Source organism: Thermobia domestica, chromosome 9 (assembly GCF_964235325.1).
Source record: "Thermobia domestica chromosome 9, izTheDome1.hap1.1, whole genome shotgun sequence".
Taxonomy (NCBI): Eukaryota; Metazoa; Arthropoda; class Insecta; order Zygentoma; family Lepismatidae; genus Thermobia; species Thermobia domestica.
The window spans coordinates 225539411-225563000 of NC_137462.1; the positions used below are offsets into that span (position 1 = coordinate 225539411).

Consider the following 23590-nt stretch of genomic DNA (forward strand, 5'->3'; position numbering starts at 1 on the left):
TTCTGAAATTAGACTTTCGTAACGCTTTTAATGAACTGAACCGAGACGCTATGCTACTCACAGTTAAAACTAATTTTCCATCGATTTATCATTATGTATATCAATATTATGCGCAACCAAGTAACCTATTTCTAGGTAATAAGGTTATACTCTCGCAACGTGGAGTACAACAAGGCGATCCTCTAGGTCCGCTTTGTTCGCCATGACAATTCAGTCCATAGTGTCTAAGATTAACACTGAATTAAATATCTGGTACTTAGATGATGGCACTATAGCAGGAGATCCTCACACTGTTGTAACTGAACTACACAATATTCGAACAATGGCAGCAGGCATCGGACTACACTTAAATTGTATGAAGTGTGAAGTAGGATTTTTAGAATTTTGCAAAATCAAATAGAAGTGTTATATTCATAATTTACAAATTCAGCACCGGCAATACAACTTATCACAACCTCGTCAGCGTTTCTACTTGGTGCAGCCCTTTCACTTGAGGCAACACGTAATTTGTTAGTCGAGAAAACTAAAAATTTAGATTTTTTCTTGTCACGTCTGGCCCTAGTCTCCGCACATTCAGCTTTTTATCTCCTTCGTGTGTCGTTCTCCATACCAAGAATAATCTATTTTTTACGCTGATCTACTTCTTGGCGTGAAGTAAATTTACTAAAGAAGTTTGACACCGTTCTGAGATGTGGTCTGGAATCGTTACTCAACTGTAACCTAAATAGCAACGCATGGATACAGGCCTCCCTTCTAGTTGATTCTGCAGGTCTTGGTATTTGTCGGGCTGTCGATTTGGCGTATCCTTCATTTCTAGCGCCGTTGTATAGCTCCCGGCACACCATTGAGATACTCCTCAACGCAACTGAATGAGCCTCACATAGAATCTGATGTCCAAGACTGCATATCTGACTGGTCTAACCTAGTTGGTTTAAGCCCTCCTGAAATAACGGGCAGAAGTTCGCAATCAATTTGGGACAAGCCAATCATCAAATTACATCAATCACTGTTATTACAAGAAGCAGACAGTCAAGAGGATAAGGCTAGACTTCTCGCTTTCTCATCAGCATTTTCAGGTGCTTGGCTACAGGCATTACCTTCACACACCCTAGGACTGCACCTTCCAAACGAAAGTTTTCGAATTGCAGTTGCACTTCGCCTAGGAGTAGCCATCTGTGAATCACACAATTGCTCTAAATGTGCTGCATCAGTCAAGCAGAATGGTTTACATGGTCTGTCTTGTATAAGTAGCTCCGGAAGACATGTGAGGCATTCGAACGTGAATGACATTATCTGGAGAGCACTCACATCGGCGGAAGTTCCATCTGTTCGTGAACCTGTGGGGTGTAACAGATCTGATGGCAAAAGACGAGATGGCATGACGCTGGTACCATGGAAGAGGGGAAGGATTCTTCTCTGGGATTTCACCTGCTCTGACACTTTCTCGTCATCTAATCTCACTCTTTCTTCATCTCGAGAAGGAGCTATTGCAGCCCGCAGAGAATGCGAGAAAAGAAGAAAATATAAAGATCTGCTCAATAGATACATGTTCGTGCCCGTAGCCATTGAATCGAGCGGCATTTGGGCCTCGAAGGGCTCAATTCCATCAAAGAAGTAGGCCAACGTATAGCACACTTTACTGGTGACAAGCCGGCTACTACTTTTCTGATACAACGTATCAACATAGCAGTTAAGCGAAGAAATGTGGCTTCCATTTTAGGTACATTACCTCCTGAAAAATTATTAGAAGAATTTTTTCTTTTATAACTAGCTGTTCAGAATTTGCTGTTTATCAGTCTGTATAAAAAATGTCAAATATGTTCCAATTTATAGATAAAAAACATTATATTTGAATTGTAATTTATATGAATGCAGTGTAATTATGTAATTTCGGTTAATAAATTCCAATCTAGGGTAATGTCAAGAGGGTAATGCTTTGTTTCCGCGTGGTTTGGCTGCAAATTCGGTAGTGTTCATTGGACGTACTGATCCAAAATATATTCTAATAAACTCAGTAGGGTGCGGAGGTCATATCGTTCATTCCAGACTACTAATGTAAACTGAACTAAAAAGAAACAAAGAGAAAAAGAAGAAAGAAAGAAGAAAAATAGAATTTGTGATATTTTACTGCTAAATTTCTGTGAGAAGTAACCTACATTAAAAGTCCAAACTATATCACAATGAAAAGTTCATGAATGAAATGTTCACGAGGAAAATTGGATGTCCCTTATTGATGTGGAATGGGGGACACCTGTGTCATAATAGAGACATTTTACGAATGTTGGTTGGGAAAGGGCAAGGGAATTACCAGGACATTCAAAAAATTTGATGATCTGTGTTATAACTTTTCGTGTTATCGTTCTCAGAAAGAAAAACTACATTATTTGTTAAACAAAGTTTGGGTACGGAATCGGTGTTGTAGTGGTAAAGTGCTGGACTTCCAAAGTAAAATCTCGGTTCGATTCCCCTTCAGGTACTGAGGTATTCGATTCCGTATCATTTTCTCGCGTAAAATAATAGCTACAAACAGAGATTCATCTTCTGTTGGAGAACTTACAAGGCAGTAATCGCGAGAATTCGAATAAACAGTGTGTGCGTTCTTCATCACACACTGTAATGATAAAAAGTTTCATTTTTATATTCGCCTCTCTCTCTTCCTTGACGTTCCTTATCCTGTCATTTCATCTTTCACTTATCCTCTCCTCTCAGCAACATGGACTTCATGTCCATATGCGTGTTTCGAAGTTGAAACGGAGCAAGAGCCCGATCGACCTGCTCTGGTAAATTCAATTAACTGGGACTTTCTGCGTCGGGTATTTCCTGCTCTCGGGATAACATCTCCAGTGCTGGTCATTTTTGAAAGATATATTGTTTAAACGCAAAGGTATAAGTAAAATCTCTTCCTTATTCTCTGGGTTACCGGGTCTCACTGTCAGTCGAATTACCACGTTACTTTGGGTTTGAATCCTCGACCCAGTGGTGGTCCATAGGCTAAGCAATATCATCCGACTCACACGATGATCCGTTGGAGCTCAAGCGTGTTTTTTCTATCTATGCAAATTATAACCTTAAATCCGGAATAGACGAAATCGAAACTGGATGTTCAGAACAGATAAACCTTCGGAAAAGACTAGAAAATGCCCCCCTTCCTCCTCTTTGGAAATTTAAAAACAAAATTTGATTTATATTAGTTCGACACAAAATATGTTTCCATCCTATAACTCTATGTGTTTTATTCACGTTGAAATTTGAAACATGCAAGGTCTGCTACATCTATAAGTGAAAATGAATTTACCTTTTGAATATTTGTAACTTTTCATTATGATACAGTTTGGACTTTTAATATAGGGTATTTCTGATAGAAAATTAGCATTAAAATAGCACTCATTCTATTTTTCTTCCTTTCTTTCTTTCTTTTATTTCGTTTTTTGTTTGTTTGTTATGTTTTCTTTAATTTGTATTACTGGTCTGGAATCGACGATGTGACGTACGTTACCTACTGGATTTTAGAGTGTATTTTGGATGAATACGTTCAATGAACACCACTGGATTTGCAACCGAATCACGCGGAGGGAAGTATGAGTGTTGAACTTTCAACATTATCCTAGATACATATGTCTCGGAGATCTACAGTTCTACTAGATACTGAGTATGCTATCCTTTCTCAAAGTGACAATAAATGTTTCAAGCATCTTCTATATATTCGAATAGTCCTGAAAAATATATAAAAATAAAGGTCATTTCTATATTACTGTTGGATTTCTGGAAACGGAACTTTATAATGTTAGGTTCTTTTCTTACTACATTTAAATTAAATATATTATTATATATTATCTATTCTCCCTTTTCGTTCTCTTCTTCTCTCCTCTTCTCTCTCTCTCTCTCTCTCTCTCTCTCTCTCTCTCTATCTGCCTCATTTCTGAACCTGTGAAATAGATATGCTTTGGTTTAACTTCTTTATTGTGTGTGTTTCAGTTTCTCCCTACATCAACTTATGAATCTTGTTTCGTCTCGGTTTTATTATTTTGTTTCATCGATACTAATTCAAGTGTAGTTTCAAATTAGAATTGCACTCATGTTGTTAGCTTATTTTAGTATGGGAGAGAAGAAACGAGGAGACAGAGGGAATATCTTTAACAGAAACGATTATGGGATAAGGAGATGTATATTTGTTACCCTAGCTGCACAGCGTTATCTATCGCAAGCTTTTAGATGCGGAGTGTACATATATCAATTTTATCATGTTATAGAAACAACATATTGTTCAGATTGGTGACTTCTGAATTATGATGGTACGAAAGCTTTTTGGAATAAAAGAGACCTGTATTATTCGTTCTAGTTCTAACTGAAGGAAATTGGAAGTATAATGAAGATATAAAGTTTGAACGGCCGAATTCATTTTCAACTATTTCTTGGAGGAATAGCAGATCGGCAATATTACACCTTTATGTTAATGAGTAACTATTAAAAATGTCTACCTGTTTTTATGTGAGGGATAAATTCTAGTTATTTTGTACATAAAATAACGTAAATTTTGATTCGGCTTTTCCAATTTGTGAAAGACTTTTGTTATCAGGGGTTCCAAATTAGGATAGCATATTCCAACTTCTTGCGTACATATTAATAATATATTTTCAAGAGTGTTGCAATAATTCTGTGTGATTTTGTGTTAATATTCCAAAATTATTTTTACATTCTGATTCTCTATCTGAGATTTTGCATATACACAGATGCTACCGAACTACTAGAAGTTTAAGTTAAATTGATTAAACTGATTCAGATATAAGCTACGAAAAGGTATCAACTAATCAATGTCGTTCTTCTGTAGGCTTTCCGTTGATTATTTTACGTTTTATTTTTATCTCGTAGAATATATTTATTTCCTTACTATTATTTTACTAATTAAATGGCCAGATTTCTCAGTTTCCAATGCTGGGTGACAAAGGTAGTCTAAATGTGTTAATTTGGGAATTATATATTTTATATAGGTATAATTCAATACGTGTTCCTCTTTGAAAATTTGAAGTTGGCCCCTGGGCCCCCTTGAAGGAGGGCCCTGGGGGTCACCAGAACAACACCATGTGATGTGCCCAATGACATTTTCCTTTCTCAGTCTTTGTTTCATCTTTTTATTCTCAGCCGTTTCGGATTTATAAGCACTGGACGTTTTATCTGAAACACGCTGTATATATATATATATATATATATATATATATATATATATATATATATATATATATATATATATATATATATTTGAGCCTAAATATTTCTTTTTTTTCTACTCTGTGACTAATACTTGTATGATGAGCAATATTATGCAATGGCTGTAAAATCCATTCTTGCGAGCTGCATGTCAAAGTGAATCGTAAATACTATATAGCCAGTAACTAGCGCAATAAAAATGAGCACTGAACTCTATGGAAGTCACTATTTAAAGTGCCTAGTTAACTATTCCAAATGATTAAAGGGGTATTTAATAAGATGTTCTTAAATTTTGTTTTAATCAATAAATGGACCATAGTATAGTTCACAATGTAGTATTAAATACATACTTGCACCAAACCTAACCTAACCTTTAAAATGGTAGGCCTATAGGTATTTATCACCGTTTCAGATAATAGCCTCTTCATACGCCTTTCTTAACCCATGACGACTTGACTTAATCATATTTACTTGTATTAAAAATATTGAATTTTATTCCACAGTTGAAACACTTTGTATAAGGGTCTCTTAACGTCACTAAAACGCCCTGAACAAAACCCAAACAGATGGATTAAGAAATATACGCTTCACTGACGGATAAGAAACCGCAATATTCCTTGTATTTGCAAGGTAATTCTTAAAGTACTAATTTGTGGGCTCTGTTCTTATTAAGACTTTTGATCATCAAGACATTATCTATAGAATACCAAACCGAATAAATTTGACCGGAATCCATTTTTATAAGATATCTGCGGGATCGCTTCTAGTTTTACTAATGAATACTACAGAAATAATGCAAAACTGTATAAGAAAAATACAAAAATATCAAATAATTTTAATTATTTGGAATATTTTCTTTCTTTCCAGGAGCAAGAGCAGGAGAATGTAAGAATATTTCTATTCTCTCTAGCACACTTGAACTCACACTTTACTAACTTTATCAATTTTATTGCTTTGTGTACTACGACATATTCACTTAATGAGCTTTGTCTTAACTTTCGCTCTCTTATTAAAAAACAGGACTGTTGGCAAGGAATACTTTATTTATTTCACTATTACATGTTAAATTTTCATATGGCCACAGTCAATTTGAACAACTGCATACTAACAGGAACCAGCGTATTCCGTTCAGTAATTAATTTTTACTTTTGTAATATCGTCGCCATTATTTTTCAAATAAATTCCAACTGTAATTTCCAAAACATATACGGACTAACAAAAATTTAAAAGAACTTACCTTAAATTATGTGGCCAATTCTAAGCAGTGGTTTGTGTTAAAATGGGATACACGGAATAAATATGCAAGACATAAGATGTAGAGACAGTAGTTATATATCTGCAGTTTCAGATAGAGTGCATGCATTTGATAATTACATCAGTTAGCATTTTCTACATTCCATTTGAATGAATAGAAACTTATGTCTTACAAGAGAAGTATGAATGAGCTCATATCGAAACCTACCGTAACATTTCACTCAGACGAAGGAAGTCCCACAGAAAGAACACATACAAAAAAGCAGCTGTGTTTTAGAAGTGGAATTAACCAAAATGGCAGATTGAAATGTCGGGTATCCATGTCGACAATTGCACAATACGTTCAGTACTATCCCTTGTAAACGGCCTGTTAATAATAAAAAATCAATAATAACAATGTGGGTACATACTATACCTATGGGGAAGTCGTATGGTAAGGTGAACCTTGAAAGCAGCCATCTTGAAATCCACCATCTTGAATTCAGGTCAAGTTTTGTAAATAGGAATAGGACAATAAGATACATGATTTTGGGCTAGAATTTAAGCAGAAAAACAATGATACCAATAGTTTTAAGATACGTGCAATTGGTAAAAAGTTACAGGCGAATTTATTGTGTATGTCTCCATGTGCACAACTCCCGAATGAAGCAGCTGTCCAAAAATAAGTTGTCGCTGTTGAAATGTAACTCCTACTTGATAGTTCCACTATACATTTCAATGAGAGACGAAAGAAAAGCAGAAATGAGACAGATTACAGGAAAACTGCACATACAGCATTTAATATAACGATTTTGTTATAAGCGATTTTGGCTAAATTTTCGTATTATCTGGTCTATCTCCGCTCCTATTCAACCAATTTGGGCCAAATTTGCAGATTAATCTCCTACAAGTGTGTAGCTTTGCTCAACAACATTTGGAACAAATTGGGAAAATATAGAGTGTGTTTCCTATATTTTTGTATTTTACAAATTGTTGGGCAGTTGCTTCATTCGGGAGTTGTTCACATGGAAACATACACAATAAATATGACTGTAACTTTTTACCAAATGCACGTATCTTAAAACTATTGGTACCATTGTTTTCTTGCTTAAATTCTAGCCCAAAATCATATATCATATTGCCCTATTCCTATTTACAAAACTTGACCTGAATTCAAGATGGCGTATTTCCAGATGGCTGCTGTCAAGGTTCACCCTACCATATGACTTTCCCTTAGGTATAGTAAGTACCCACATTGTTATTATTGACTTTTTATTATTAACAGGAAGTTTACAAGAGTGGTACTGAACGTATTGTGCAATTGTCGACATGGATACGCGACATTTCTATCTGCCATTTTGGTTAATTCCACTTCGAAAACGCAGGTGTTTTTTTGTGTGTGTGGTCTTTCTGTGGGACTTCCTTCCTCTGAGTGAAATGTTACGGTAAATTTCGATATGAGCTCATTCATACTTCCCTCGTTAGTAGGGAAGTACATGAAGTGGAACGCGGGGATCTGCATGTGTTATATATCGTTGGAAAGGTCACACCGAGTATGCTGCACATGTGAAATATCTCGCTTGAATGGGGCCTGTAGGGGGCGTGGCGGCCATTTAAAGATCAGAACAAGGCCAGCCCCGTAACACCAGAAAACTTGGATAAAACAAGAAGCTATGACGTAATTGTTTCGAGACGTGTATATATAGGTTTGAAAGGTAGCTGAATACGAATCTGACATCAAATGTTTACAAATCAAAGTGCCGAATCCAACATGGCGGACACAAATTACAAAGAAACATGCTATGAATCTGAAATCGGGCATATGGAGCTATTCAACGTCGCTGTGTACGAATCGGATGCTAAAAGTGTAAAATTCAATATGGCGGACAAAATGTAAAACACTGCTGGAACTGAAAGCAGGTAGGTAGAGGTTTTCGTGCTCGCGGTACACGAATTCAGTGTTAAAAGTGCAAAATGCAGTATGACTCATCTAATATGGTGGACAAAAGGTGCAAAAGTACAGAATGGACGTATGAGTATAGAGACGAGCCGGGGCTCCGCCTCAATCTCATCTCGATTTGAAAAAACACACAATATCGAAATTACTCTCGGTATCAGTACCATCGCTACTACGGAGAGTGGACATTTATCATATATATTGTTCACAAGTGTACACGACATAATGTGAAACCGGAAAGAGAGTTATTGAAGTATAACGATATTTTAATTGCTTACTTTTCACTGTCACTCGAAAACTCAGGTTCAGAAACAATTTTAACACCTTTCTTATCTGGTCAAACTGTAAAATTTATGTTGGTGTTTTCTGCTACTTATCTATCTGAATGATTTTTTTTTCATATTATGTAGCTACAGGTAAAAAGGTTCCTAAATTAATTAAATGTTGAAAATTTAACACGCAAAGTAAGTAAATAGAAACAAAACATTAAAAATCTATAATTAGTTAAATAATCAGTATTTAATCTGAAATGTAAACGTAAATTCTTTGATATTTCTTCTTTACATTAATTGCTGACTGAAGTACAAAAAGAAAAAGAAATTTAGTCTTAAAATTATGTTGATTTTTAATAATTGATATATGTTAATAAGAAGTCCATTAAGTAGATTCAAATAATGGTTGGGTTTTAAACTCAAATAGTCAAATGAATGTTATCCATTGGTTGATAATTTGGTAGAATCACCATTTTTCAACGGTTACTAATACGTCTCTGATGTCCGCTTTGCAGCAGTAATTTAAACCATTCAATGCTTTAGCGATAAGCAACCAAACGGCCGACCTTCTTTCAAGTAAACCATTCAAACTAACTCTTGGACATACGCTGAATATTGGTTGGGTGAATCCAATAGCGGAATTTTGTATGTAAACTAACAGAAAACATTTGTGTTTTGAAATCAATGTTTCTTATTACCATAAACTTCTTGTGCCCTAAAGTTGCTTTAGCCACGAGAAGTCAAATCAACCAGAAGGAAACGTTTGATTGAATATTTTGGTTACCTAAGAATATACAGTTCGCGGGGAAAGTATTGACGCGACGGAAGTGAAAGCTAGAACCACAAATAAAAAGACACCGAACACATAACAAAATAAAAGTTAGAATACATATGGGATAGTCAGTATTTTGTTGGACTTCCTTTCGTCTCCTTGCATGCTTTCACTAGCTCTGCAACAGTCAAGACAGTTTGGAGGGTAACAAGTGGCTAATTGTCCTAAACCTCCCTGATGGCAGCTTCCAGCGGAGACAATGTAGAGATGTCCATACTCTGTAAACGTCTCTTCAGGACCGACCATAGGTTCTCTATGATGTTTAAACCTGGACTATACCCTGGCCAATCTTCAAAATATAAGACACAAGCATATTTAAGCCAAAATACCACACTTGTGGCTGTATGACAATTAGCTCATATTGCATAAAAAAGACGCTCCATTTTTTTGCAAAGGACGATTCCAATACATCGTTTAATAGATCAAAGTAGAAAAACTGATTTATAGTCTAGTTTCTAGAGAGAGTAACTAACTCTCGTACACCACCATAACTAAAGGAACCCAAGACCACGATAGAGGCAGGGTGTTTTACAGATGGACATGTGTGCTGAGGAAGGGTGGAATCGTCAACAGGAAGACAGTACATTCGCTGGCAGTCACTGCCACTATCGAGAAACGTGGCTTCATTAGTCCACAACACTTTTTTTCAGTCATTAACAGTCCAAACATCATTTTTGTTTGTTACAGAAAGCCAGTCTTTTCTTACGATGATCCTCTGTAAGAAGACGTTTCCGGAAGCTCTGTAACTTCGTAGCCCTAAGTTGTCATGAATTTTCTCCTCCACCATCCGTAGGGACACATTACCAAGCAATACAGGATTGTTTTCTTTCAATTCCCTAGCTGTTAAGGAAGCTTGCTTATGCAGCTACCTTTTCATGATCTTTAGCGTTCTTTGAGACACTTTCCTAGACCTACCAGACCCCGTAGTTTTGGACGGGGCATTGTGACTTCTCCTTCCTCTTTAAAACGTTTCACCAAATGCTCTACTGTTCTCAGCTTCAGACCCGTTTGCCTCAATACATCTTTGATTTTTTACCAGCTTTAAACAGGGCAATCACCGCCTCAGTTTCACCAGGCATCAGAACGCAGTAAGGCATCTTGTCAGAAAGAAATGAGATCGCAACACACATAGAGCAGCATCAAAATTACATGAAATACCAAGAGCACGTGCACACTCCAAGTAATCCTGTCGACCCACCAGAGCAAATTGAAACTTGTTACTCTACAGCAAGTAACACAACAAGCGGGTGTTTCCTGCCATCGAACGACAATACTTTACGCGGTGTCATTAAGGAAGTACGTGGATGGTGTGTAAAAACGCGAACAATATTGACACTAAGCTTTAGGCGTCAATACTTTCCGCACGCACTGTACATATGCATAATAAAATAAAAACAAATAATGTGCTCATTTAATGCTCATTTATTAGTTGATCTCGGTATATTTTAATAACCAATCGATTGAATACATTCAAAGAACAGCCTAAGTTTTAGTATTCATGTATTTGTTTAGTATAAAGATTAAAATTGTGTTACTTAGTTACACAATAGGTCAATACGGGTATAATTTTGCCCCTGACATTAATGAGTATTTTTTCTGCAACAACTTTGACCAATGGTAATTTCAACATTTTCTATATTAAGTGCAATGTTACGTCTGCGGAAAAAGTTGAGAAACTCTGCTATAGATGAAAGTGTCGCATTATGACTTATGACATGCATCGAAGAGTGATATCAGTGTGCTACGAAGAGTGGTAAAATTCTCTGAGACGGTGTTGTGATAGTAAGCCCAGATCACTGATGGCCGCAAATTTGCCTATTCTTTTCCTGATGTTATAATAGCTGTACCAATTTCAAAGCTCTAAGCAACACAAATATTTATAACGTCAACCATCTTTTTTACGAATTTTAGTACAAGTTGTAAACATCTATCATGTCTATTTAAGATGCAGGAATTCCCACTAACCATACAACCAATATTCAGAGGATTGATTTAGTGTCTTATTAATTTTCAATTAGAATACTATTATTATTTGAAAACTAACCTAACTCATTACTTTCTGCTCAGCTTTTATGTATATATATCTTACATCCACAATACTGTTTTTGCAATTTATACCTATGTCTGTATGAAGTATTTACTGCATCACAATGCTGCTAATATTAATACATGCTAATAGCATAATGCTTTGATTGTTTTCAGCTTCATCCATGTTACACATAAGATAAAAAGTAGTTTTAAAGTAGTTTTGTTTTCGAATATTTCTAGGTGAAATGAATATTAAATTGGTGAATTTAATTTTTATTTAAGCTGCAGCGACCACTTCATCTGCACCGGCTGCTAGAGCAGGAGCAACAACACCGGCAGCAACAACTCCAAGTAAGTACAGTATTTTGAATATAATTAAAATGTAACTAACATTAAAACTACAAAGAAATAGAAGAATATTTAAATTAGCTTACATGTATACTTTTCATTTAGATTAAAATATCTGGTACTTTTCATTTATCATCGAGTCAAGAAGAAACCAGTGCACACGAAAGTGAGTAACAGGTAAGGCACTTTTGTCGGTAAGTGAAGAACTTATTTAAAATGTAAGAATACCTATTCATAATCCAAATAAAATTTGTATAGTGATTTTCTAAAACAAAATATTTACCTTAAGAAATAGTAACCCATAAAAGGTATACAGCAAATAAAAACAGTTAAAACCCTACACATTTCGAAATCTTGAAAGTAATTTGTAAACAAGCTAACTTCAAAGACTATTTCTTAACCAAAAGAATATTGATGCAAATGTCTGTCCCTATTCTTTCTTCTTGGGCTATTTTTCGTAGATCTAGGATGTTTATTTTGTAATTGATTAATGACTGTAATGTCGTAATCTGTACATAGAGATGAATATCTCAAATTATTTATTTTTTAAAGGTCTTCGAATGGTCGGAAATGGCGTATCATTAAAATAAAGAAAATAGTTATCCAATTTATGCACTTGTTAAAAAGGGAATCATTGAAAGCCGAATAGGAAACTATATATGTCTTTTCTTATATTATAAAAATGTAATACGGAATTAGCGGCGAAGTGAATAATTTTGTCAAATAGTAGAAAAGGAGAAATAATCTTCAAAATTCATGATTGTAATAATAAATAATTGAGTTACAATCAGAAATAAAGAAGACAATACAGTTCCTCAGATCACGGTTTACATATTATTAAAATAAGTAGCCTACATGTGAGGAAAGTAAATAAAATATCATTACCTTCATTTGCTAATTTCTACACAAAAGCAACCTCCAAGGGACATAATTTTCAGGTAGGTCATACACCAGATACAGGCATATATATATGACGATGGCAGAATAAAATGTCACCACTGTTACCCTTTAGCAAAATCTCAACATAAGAAATAAAATCATCATGGTTTCTCAACATCTAGAATATTAATGATTATGCTGTTCGAAGCCTATATAAGGCGTCCGAATTTTGAGATGCATAATGTGGGATCTTTGTGTGTTATTTTAAGAGAGAATACAAAACATAACATCTTTAAGAGCTCACACGGGACGGTCCCACAAGTTCTCACTCAAATCTGATTGAAACATAGCACATCTAATAGAGCATCATGAGAAATGAAAGTGAACAAAATTCAAGGTGCTATGGACCAGAAGGATAGGAGCTATGAGGTTTCAAAATTTGAATATCTAAAAATTATATCATGGAATTAAGTAAGTTTAAAGTATCTTGAAAACCGTTAAAGCAACCAAAACAAAAGTTGCACAATATAATAAGAACAAAATTACATATCGCAAACCAAAAACAATGTTGCCATAGGTGAAGCAGCGTTGCCATCTGAATATAAAATATTTTGTTTCAAATAGCACCATATACTAGTGTACACAGATTTAAAATGCACTATTATCACTAACCATAACAATGAAGTATAGTGGTACAGTGTTGCACACTGTTGGAACTACGTGTGCCTTAAACGTTCAATGCAGAAGTCTGATACGTGGCGACGGATGGTAATAAAGGAATGCATTAGAAAAAGTGAGGGTTTTCTAATACGTCTGTAGCAACGGTGAATAGGAACATAATTCGCGTAAACTAAATGATACTTGCGAGGAAAGAAAGAAGTGTTTTCTACTTCTGTAAATTGGTTCTCCAGGCTGTATTATCAATATTTGGAAGAGAGCTTTCTTGGTTTATGTCTTTTGTATTAAGTGGCATGTTCTTTTACTTCCTCTCCTACGAATAATATGATTATGTCACCGTACAATGTAATATTTTCATTATTTACATTGGAAATTGTTTATTTTATTATTACCTCATTCCCTTTTTAGTCGGTCCGAATAGCCGTGTGGCCTAGAAGGCTAGGCAACCGACATATTACGAATCGCGGGTTCCAATTCCACCTCTCACATGTTTTTGTTATACGTTTCACTTTACATTTCATTATTATCTTTCTCTTTAATACTGATTAAGATTTTACTTTACGCTGCAGGTGCTGTCCTATACAGGTTCCCAGGTGACACAGGATGTAAAACGGGCATCAGTAAATTTCGTTCTTCAATTGCATGTATATTTTGTGACACTGCTGACTTTTTGCCATGTTATACTATCGGTGAACTAAATTCATAGTATGAGACCCAGATTCCTTCATTACCATCTGTTGCCATACATTGTATATTTTCAGCACACGTAGCTCCAACAATGTGCAACACTTTACCACTACATTTCATTGTTATGTTTAATAATAATAGAGCATTTTAAATCTGTGCACACATGTATATGGTGGTATTTGAAATAAAATATTTTTATATTGAGATGGCAACACTGCTTCACCTATGGTAACACTGTTTCCGATTTTCAATACAGCGTTTTGTTCTCATTATATTGAGCAACTTTTGTTTTGAATGATTTAAAGGTTTCCAAGATATTTACTTCAAACGAACATAATTCCATGATATAATTTTTTGGATATTCAAATTTTGAAACCACATTTGTTCATTTCATTTCTTATGATGCCGTATCAGTTGTGCTATAAGGCAATGAGATTTTACCGACAACTTGTGGGAATTTCTCGTCTCAGAAATATAAAAGATAAAGCTGCAACCGAGAAAAAAATAGATAGAATGTGCTAATTATATTTTCCTATTCTCTGATCTTATTTCGGTGTGATAAATAAACCCTAATTTCAGTTGTATGATTATCTTACAAAGGTACTCTTAGGTTGAGCTACTCGTCTTCCACAAAACGTTAAATGTTCAAATACTGCTGAAGGAAATGAATCAATCTTCAAGAGAATTATTTTGAAAAAAGTAGTAAAACTTTCAAATTTCATAAATATAAAAATTATAAACGTATAAGTGTGCTATTATATAAAACTGAAGTATATTTTTTGCTCCTTTTTAAATCACAGATTTTAGTAATCCACCAAAACAATTCCTTCGTGTTGCATCCAATAGGAACAGTTCTTGACGCTTGCAGTTCTGGCCCAGTAGACAAGGCTTCTGATCTTACGCTTCTGAACTTCATAACGTGAATCCACTTAAAGGTTTTCCTATGCACTGCAAATACTTTATCTTAGAAAATTATATATTAATGCTAGCAAGTCATTGTTCCTTTTAATATTAGCCACTCATTTTGCATAATTGTCTTTTCCTGTTAATTATGGAGTTGAGTTGTTTACAATCAGCAAATTTAAGAAGTAATAATTACTATTTACCAAACTGGCGGAATACTATTGAAATATTTCTTTCTATTTATCTTTGAAACATTTCGCCTGCAGACCATGCTAAGGCGGAAAAGTAAGGAAAATTGCATAATAACCTGTGATGTAGCGACCTAAACATTAGGTCTGCGGTATTGAAACTCATATTTGCAAGTCACAGAAATATATATCAGTAAAATTAGCACATAATAGATTTTTAAAAATTGATTCTACACTTCATTTCAGCATTGATCTTTATAAATGATGTAGAGGGAAATATAAAAAAGTAGATAACAGATATTTTTTCTTCATATGATAGACAACTCTGGTACAAATATATATATATATATATATATAAAGTCTCTTTAGTTCAAAGATAAATGAACTTGAACTTTAAAATATTAAAACCTTTACAACACTTTTAGGGCTGGCGCAAATAGTTATCCTACTATTACACCTTTAATTTAAGAAAGTGAACATATATTACAAAATATTGATAAACAAGTGAAATTTTTTCAAAGAATGGTGTACGAAACCTAGCAGTGATAAGCACATGGCATTGCCAACCTATATATCGAGCTGTGAAAGAGAAATCAAGTAATAAGATTGCTCTTAGTAGTAAGGAAATAAGTAAAATCTGTTTATATATTTAGTGGCAGAACGAACGAATAAGGTGATATCTTTTGTTTACAAATTCGCACAGTTCTTTTCAACGTTTTTCTTGAGTAATACAAAGTTTAAATTGAAAGACTCAAAAAAAGTCGTTGGTATATATTACATGATATTTGTATGAATATTCTTAACTGTAACTACTGGCATTTTGTTTCATAAGTAATACTGGGGATAACATCCAAGAGCACTTTCCCTGTACAATCCAGAAAGTACACTTATATTAACGCACACTGAAGATCAGTTCAGGAATGGCTACGTTATATTCCATTTGGTACAACGGAGTTTTGGGTCTGTATCTATAATCAATGTAAGTTTTCGACAGACATGCATTCTATCGCATACCTTTCGTATAATACGTAGGGCATATGCGAAACAATGTCGTGTGAATTAGGAACATCTGACTATCTACTGACCTAACTGTCTACTTGGCTTTATCACATAGTGTCTGATGAAGCCAGGTGGATAGTTGGCGAAACTGTTACACGTTAATAACTTTTACAATAAACATGTTATATTACACAGCAGGCAGTTTAAATCGGATTTACGTCTACCAAAGCCAATTTTGCACAATGGAAAATATTAGCGAAATGAAAATGAGTCGACTTACGACACAAGTATTCATGCTCAATTCTATGAAATGCTTTAGGATAACCCTTTGACAAATAAACACTGTATGATGATTACATTTGGACTCTAATACTCTATAAAATCTCGAATGAAAAAAATATTCAAGAATGTAACAGGTTTGACTATTAACATCTTGGAATTAATTTATTGTATTTTCCAATATAAATTTTCATAAAGACAACGTGACAAAGTATTAATAAAAAAACTTGAAGACAAAGAAGATGATGCATCGGAAATCAACAATCTTCGCTGGAATGTACGTATTTCGATAATAACAGTCATACCTAAATTTTCAGGTCCTATTACGCAGCGTTGAAATATATACGCCTTTCTAGTATCATTAAACTCAAAAGTCGTGTATTTTTTACCTTTGGGGTGCAATCATAGTTGAAAATAACTAGAGTTTATGTCAATAGTCGAAATACAAGATTTGTCTCTAAGTACATGTAAAATGTCTTCTGTGGACTGGAACGGAATGCTCAAATATTGCGTAAATTTATTACAAGCCCGTAAATTCAGAACTAGGCGGAACTCCGAAGTATTTTACTTCTTCACTATGAGAAGTGGCGAGGAATAGAAACTGTCACTAGTCTCTTTAACAATATTTGCGTCTAAAAGTTTTTTAATTTGTAAATCAATTTGCGGTCTTACTGCCAATGTAATGGGAGGTGATCTCTGATCAAAAGAGGCTCCTTTATCTATCCTTATCTTATGTACATAACCAAGAAAGTAGCCTATGTCTGTTGGTGTATAAGAAAATACATCCCTGTATCTAAAAAGTACATCATCTAGAGCTTTTCTCTGTTGACTCGTCAAATTTGGATTCATGTCAAATAACTTAACATCAAAAAGTGACTTGGTCTCTTCTAGCCTACTCTGAATTTCTTCTTCAGTTCTATAAAATGTTTCGTCATTTTGTTCACCTTTTTGGTAATCATCCTGTAAATCTACTTCTTGAACCTTCTCTTCAACATATGCAATTTGAGTGTTCCTTACTAACGTTACCATCCTAATAGTAGGATTTGATATTAATAAAGTGAAATTATTCTTTGGTACTTTAGTAGGCAACGTTTGTAGTCAATATTTGTGCAGCAAATTTTTTAATGGAGAGATAAAAAAATTCATTATTCTTTTGTCGATTGTTGACATTAATTGGTAAAAAGAAATGTGGCCTGGCTTGTATGGTAACCTTTTGAGTTGTAAAAACATCAGCCGACTTGTACTGTTTTATTGTATGCATAGCGCTAGCAGATAATTTTCCCGAGTATCAACTACAATTGGATACTGCAGAGGCCGTGGCTTCTTGTATACCGACAACATGTTTTTGCCTAAGTCAATTTTGGTCTGTAATCCGATTTAGAATGTCTTCATCGAATAAAGGCAAAAAATCTTCATACTCTAATATTCTAAAATAATGAGAAAATGTTGAGTCAATCCTGAACCTAATTAAAGCTATATAGCGTGAATTTACGACGGAATACTCCATTCCTCTTAGATTAGTGCTAAAAGGAATGAATTTTGTGTTTGAAGGAAGCCAATTTTCAGGCCATAGACTCAATGAACTGCCAGTGTCAATGATTACAGGATATTATTCTTTATTAATTGTTACATTAATTAATAATTTATTTTCCTAATTTAACATTTTAATGTTCTACCTTCTATCTGATAACGGAGCCACTGCATAAAGAGATGTATTTACCAATTTTTGTTGTTCACTCCTTTCCTGATTTTCGGCCCTCAGAACATGTTCTTGAGAGGGTTTGTCCTGGGATCCCCCTAGGCGTTTCCCTGCTGATGTTCTTATAGCATGTACTGGAAGAATGAACTTTTTTATAGCATGTGCCGCATACTGTAACTGTTTCGGACCTAGGATTACTATTATTAGTTTTGTTATTATTAGAATTGCTTTTCTTCCCATTTCTATTCTGATTGTTGCGGTGACCTCTCCTAAACTTTGAATTCTTTATAGCATTTTGAGCTACCAGAAGACATAATTCAGCTATTTGATTTGCAAATTTAGTGAAGTCTAATGAATTATTTGTGCTAGAATTACTAGATGTGCTAGGCGCTGGGGGTTCGGGAGGGGGATTCGGATTAGAATTTGGGGGAGGGATTTGGAGGTAACTGACTTTGTGATGCACCCTGTAGCTGTGGTGCTAAAGGTGTAGGAAAGACTGGGGTCGGTTGTTGGTAGTGATTCCAATTAGGTGTTGGGTTACATAATGGATAAGTCAGTTGTTGATGTACAGGGAAGGAAGCGCCAGTGATTGCTGATGAGTGTCAATGGCTGACTGGTGAATTATGATTATAGAATGAATATTGCCTGTTGTAATTCCACGTAATCACGTTTCTTCATTAAGTCATTTGCTTTCTCCAGATTATGTAAATGTGTTTGTAAGGCGTGAACAGTTGTAAATGTTTCTAAATCTATCGTTTGCAAAACGTTTTTCTTTAAACCTTTATTTTATTTTAAACTTTTATTTTATAAATCCGAAATGGCTGAGAATAAAAAGATGAAACAAAAACTGAGATTGGAAAATGTCATAGGGCACATCACATGGTGTTGTTGTGGAGACCCCCAGGGCCCTCTTTCAAGGGGGCCCAGGGGCCAACTCCAAATTTTCAAATCGGAACACGTATTGAATCATACCTCATTCAATAGTACTTGAAAAACGAAACATCTTTTGTAGGAAACAATTTTCGATTTGGGCCACCGTTTTCAAAATGGCCGCAAAAAGTGGGTCCTGTATCAGATAAAACGTCCAGTGCTTATAGGCCTAAATCAGAAACGGCTGAGAATAGAGAGATGAAACAAAAACTGAGATAGAAACGATGATAAAGCATATCAAGTGGTGTTGTTGTGGTGACCCTCAGGAAACTCCTTGAAGGGGGCCCAGGTGCCAACTTCAAATTGATACAGGACTTTTTGCGGCCATTTTGAAAACGGTGCCCCAAATCGAAAATTGTTTCATACAAAAGTTGTTTCGTATTTCAAGGACTATTGAATGAGGTATGATTCAATACATGTTCCTATTTGAAAATTTGAAGTTGGCCCATGGGCCCCCTTGAAGGAGGGCCCTGGGGGTCACCACAACAACACCATGTGATGCACCCTATGACATTTTCCTATCTCAGTTTTTGTTTCATCGTTTTATTCTCAGCCGTTTCGGATTTATAAGCACTGGACATTTTATGTGAAACACCCTATATATATATATATATATATATATATATATATATAAACTGTGGTGAACTATACCGACAAACTGTAAGAGGTGATTCCTTACATCAAAATAACACAAGAAGTTCATATGGACCTGTGGGGAAAAGTGCATAGTTTCAGAGCTAGGGCTGTCCAAAGCGCATAAAAGTCAAATTTTAACAGGCTCTATTTCGAGTTCCAAAACTCTGGATGATGTTTCTTATCAGCGTAAAGCAAGTCACGCATACATAATCCAATAATGCCTATTTCATGCATATTTAGTTAATTTTCAGTGAGTGTACAGAGCATTTCATACAAGGTGAAATTCCCAGACATGCCATCAACCGAATTTTGAGATATGCTTTGGCTTTATGATTGGTCCAAAGTAGGCAGGCGATAAGCCTTGATGGCAGTAAATACAAAATCCTTTGGAGCGACGTCAGAAGTGCTAAGGATCGTCAGCAGCAGGGTTTTTCGTACTCGGGAAAACGCATGCTGCAATGTTTTCTTTCACGATTATGAGTGAAGAGAACGTGAAATTTACCGTGACAAAATACCTCGCATCACACATTTTTCCGAACACAGAAAAACATGGAGCTGTCAGTTCCTAACACATCCGATTTCGCTCCGAAGAATTGGATGTCCATCGTTGTTAAGGCTTACCTTCTGCCTACTTTGAACCCTCTTGAACTCAGGGTATATCTGAAAACTCTATTGAGAGCATATATGAGAATTACACACTGTAGGGAATACCCTTTATACCTATAGAAAATTAACGAAATATGCACATTTTGATTGTGTATGCCTGGCTTCCTTTACATTGATAAGGACCACCATTCACAGTTTCTGGAATTTGAAATAAGGCCTTTTAAAATTTGGCTTTTTCGCGATTTTGGCCAGCCCTAGCTCTGATATTGTGCTCTTTTCCCCAAACGTCCATATGAAGTTTTTCTCTTATTTTGATGTGAGGAATCACATCTTACAGTTTGTCGGTATAGTTCATTACATTTACATATGAAATTTGTTATCTTCGTATAAATATAATCCTAATTTCTAACCTTTGAGTATTAAAATTAGAACAACACGAAGATGAAAGGAATACAACATTAAGTAGAATCACTTCCTGTGTAAACAATAAGCTTATCTCTGTCATATGATGGAAACATTCATGGTATGCTGCTTTATCAGCGAAATGAAGTAATTAAAATTTACCGATGCTATATGAGAACTATACACATGTAATCGTACGCGGAAACAAAATAGAAGAAAGTAAGATAGATAGATAGATAGATAGATTGATTGATTGATATATTGATTGATTGATGTAGAACACAGATAGGAGGGATCTGTTGGAATGTAACTTCCTTTCCTTGGTTGAGACTTCAAGGGGAAAGTTCATCGCTAATGTTTATGATTTCAGCTAAATTCACATTGTTGTAAGTAGAATCAGTAGTATCAAAGATTAGTGAATAAGGATGCGTTAAGGAAGCATTATTAGATTGTGAGTGAATATTAGTTGATTTGATGACAAAGATGTAATGAGATTCACTCAATAGTGTTCAAATATTGTAATTAAGGGATGTGAAAGCAGGTTGAGAGACGAAAGATTAATTGGAAGAGGGCATGGCAGAGTCTAAGGTCTTACGTTTAAACCATACATCGTCTTGATTCGTCTAGGTTTAATCGTCTTGATCTTTTTGGATAGTTTCGTCGATATTTAAAAAAATGAGTAGATTTTCATTTGTCTCTGTAAATGGAATGAAAAACATAAAACAAATATATATACTTGAATATAAGAATTAGCAGCTAAGGTAAACATAACGTTATGTCACATTTTGTAACTTTCAAAAAAATTGGACAAGAAGGTTCACCATCATTCCTGTGCAATTCAATGGCACACAGCAAACAAGCATGTTTTGCCATTTGCAGATAAATGTCCAGAATTAACTTACCTAAAAGTTTTTCTATGATTTCATAACAACTCGTTCTAGCTAATAACTTAATTTACCACAAGCGGAGCTTACCGTTATATTCCCCTGAATATCTCAAATATTGATCTACTATAGGTAATATGTTCAATATCTTAATAAGAGGAATTCAACTTAAAAGTCTAGCTAATGAAGTACTCGTAAAACTGTTCTAGTAAAATATCGTAAATAGGTGCTTTTTCAGCTATTTGTATACGTAGTTTATTCGTTAAAACCCTTTTCTAGAAAATCATGGGTAATTAGAAACCTGTAATACTAAATTACCAACTAAAATTTGTGTGAAACCCATACCTTTCTCATAAATATACACAAGAATTGTAGATAACCATAACTAGTTGCAGTAAATTTTCTTCTCCCGTAATTATTAGAATCATGAAACATTTAAAAAGAATATGCGTACCAATTTTTACCCTTAGGGTACGTATTTAAATCAGAATGAAATTACAGAGACCAAAATAAATCCAAACTATACATGTTTAAATAAATATATACTTAAATAACTTCTCTCACACACACAACACACAGATACACACATAATTTTTAAAACTTCCTTGTTTCCGCAACATTATGAACAACAATTATGGAAGTAAATTATTACGTAGATTACCTCCTCGGAAAACGAATTTTCACTGTCACATTTACTATCACATTTCTATTGTAACATTTGACATGATATAATTTTCAAATTGATGTTAATGAAAAGTTTAAATAGCTACCTAACCTAACATGTGGTACTCCATTTTCTGTGTATATACGAGTGAAAATGGCATATGGATATTCATTAAGTGTGTGTTAGGAGAATAACAACCAAACTTTAATCACCAGAAGCACAAACAAGCAAATTATTTTCATTTAATATGTACGTAAAATGTGAGCTTCTTCTTAACCGTAGACTTGTTTGTTAAATACTTTGAATGGAACATTAGTATACAACAATTTATTTAATCTTTTAAGAATGCTTGGGAACTATATATAAAAGAAAGAAATATAAACTAACTTCATATATACATTCTAAACATAGCTATTTTACACTCGTGGCTCTAATCGACTAACATTTTTCTTAATAAATGCATCACTAGCATATTTCTATTATAACATTTCTTTAAACAGAAAAGTTTATTATAGTGCTTTAAACAAAACAAATAACTGATGTTTCTAAATATGACTCAAAAATGTAGAGCCATAATGTATGATACTAATTCATATAACTGTTAAGTATGAAATTCAATAATTAGTATTTAAAATTTTCAGCACCTGGCCAAAGGAGTGGATATGGATACCCATACCAAATGTCTTTCAGTGAGTACATTAAATAAATTAAAATAACGGATGGTGTATGAAAAAAGTCATAAAAGCGATATGGAGCTTCAAGTAAAAGTTTTATAAACCTAAACCCTTTGTAAAAATTTTGTACTGGATACTTTAAATGGTTGGATGAAATGTTAAATAAAAATTAAATTTGTGCAAGTTTAAACATTGAGTTTTTAATTCTAGATCATTATTGAAGTTATGCTTACTAACCTAATTATATTACTAAAAAATATACTAAATCATAATTAAAATCCCATACTTAATCATATCTTTCGATATATTATAAATCACAATGTTAATATATTTTAATTATATAAGGTAAAATAATATATTTTGCTTAATAAATTTTCTTCTCGAAAGTTCCATTTTCTAGTCCAAATATTGGATGTGTGTAAAAGTTCTACCCTTTTTAGTGTCCACATTAAAGTGCAAGCAACAGAAACTGTTAGTTACCCACAATTGTACATCACCGTACATTTGTGAATGACCTCTTGTCATCTTGCTGATAGGAGATGAATCCACGAATCCAAATGCCCTAAAGGTTGGCGTCGAATAACTGTTTACATAGTAGCTACTGATG

At 34.4% G+C, this 23590-nt stretch overlaps 1 protein-coding gene across 2 annotated transcripts in view; it reads left to right on the forward strand.

Annotated features, from left to right (window-relative positions):
* LOC145694232 (uncharacterized) overlaps positions 1-23105 on the forward strand; it is a 331455-nt gene extending 308350 nt beyond the window's left edge. For both annotated transcript variants that reach the window (XM_081770334.1, XM_081770336.1), the window contains exons 4-6: positions 6073-6090; positions 11810-11878; positions 22951-23105. In XM_081770334.1, coding sequence (XP_081626460.1) covers positions 6073-6090; positions 11810-11878; positions 22951-23015 — 152 coding nt within the window. In that variant the 3' untranslated portion in view covers positions 23016-23105. The remainder of the gene's footprint in view (positions 1-6072; positions 6091-11809; positions 11879-22950) is intronic.
* The last annotated feature ends 485 nt before the right edge of the window (positions 23106-23590 follow it).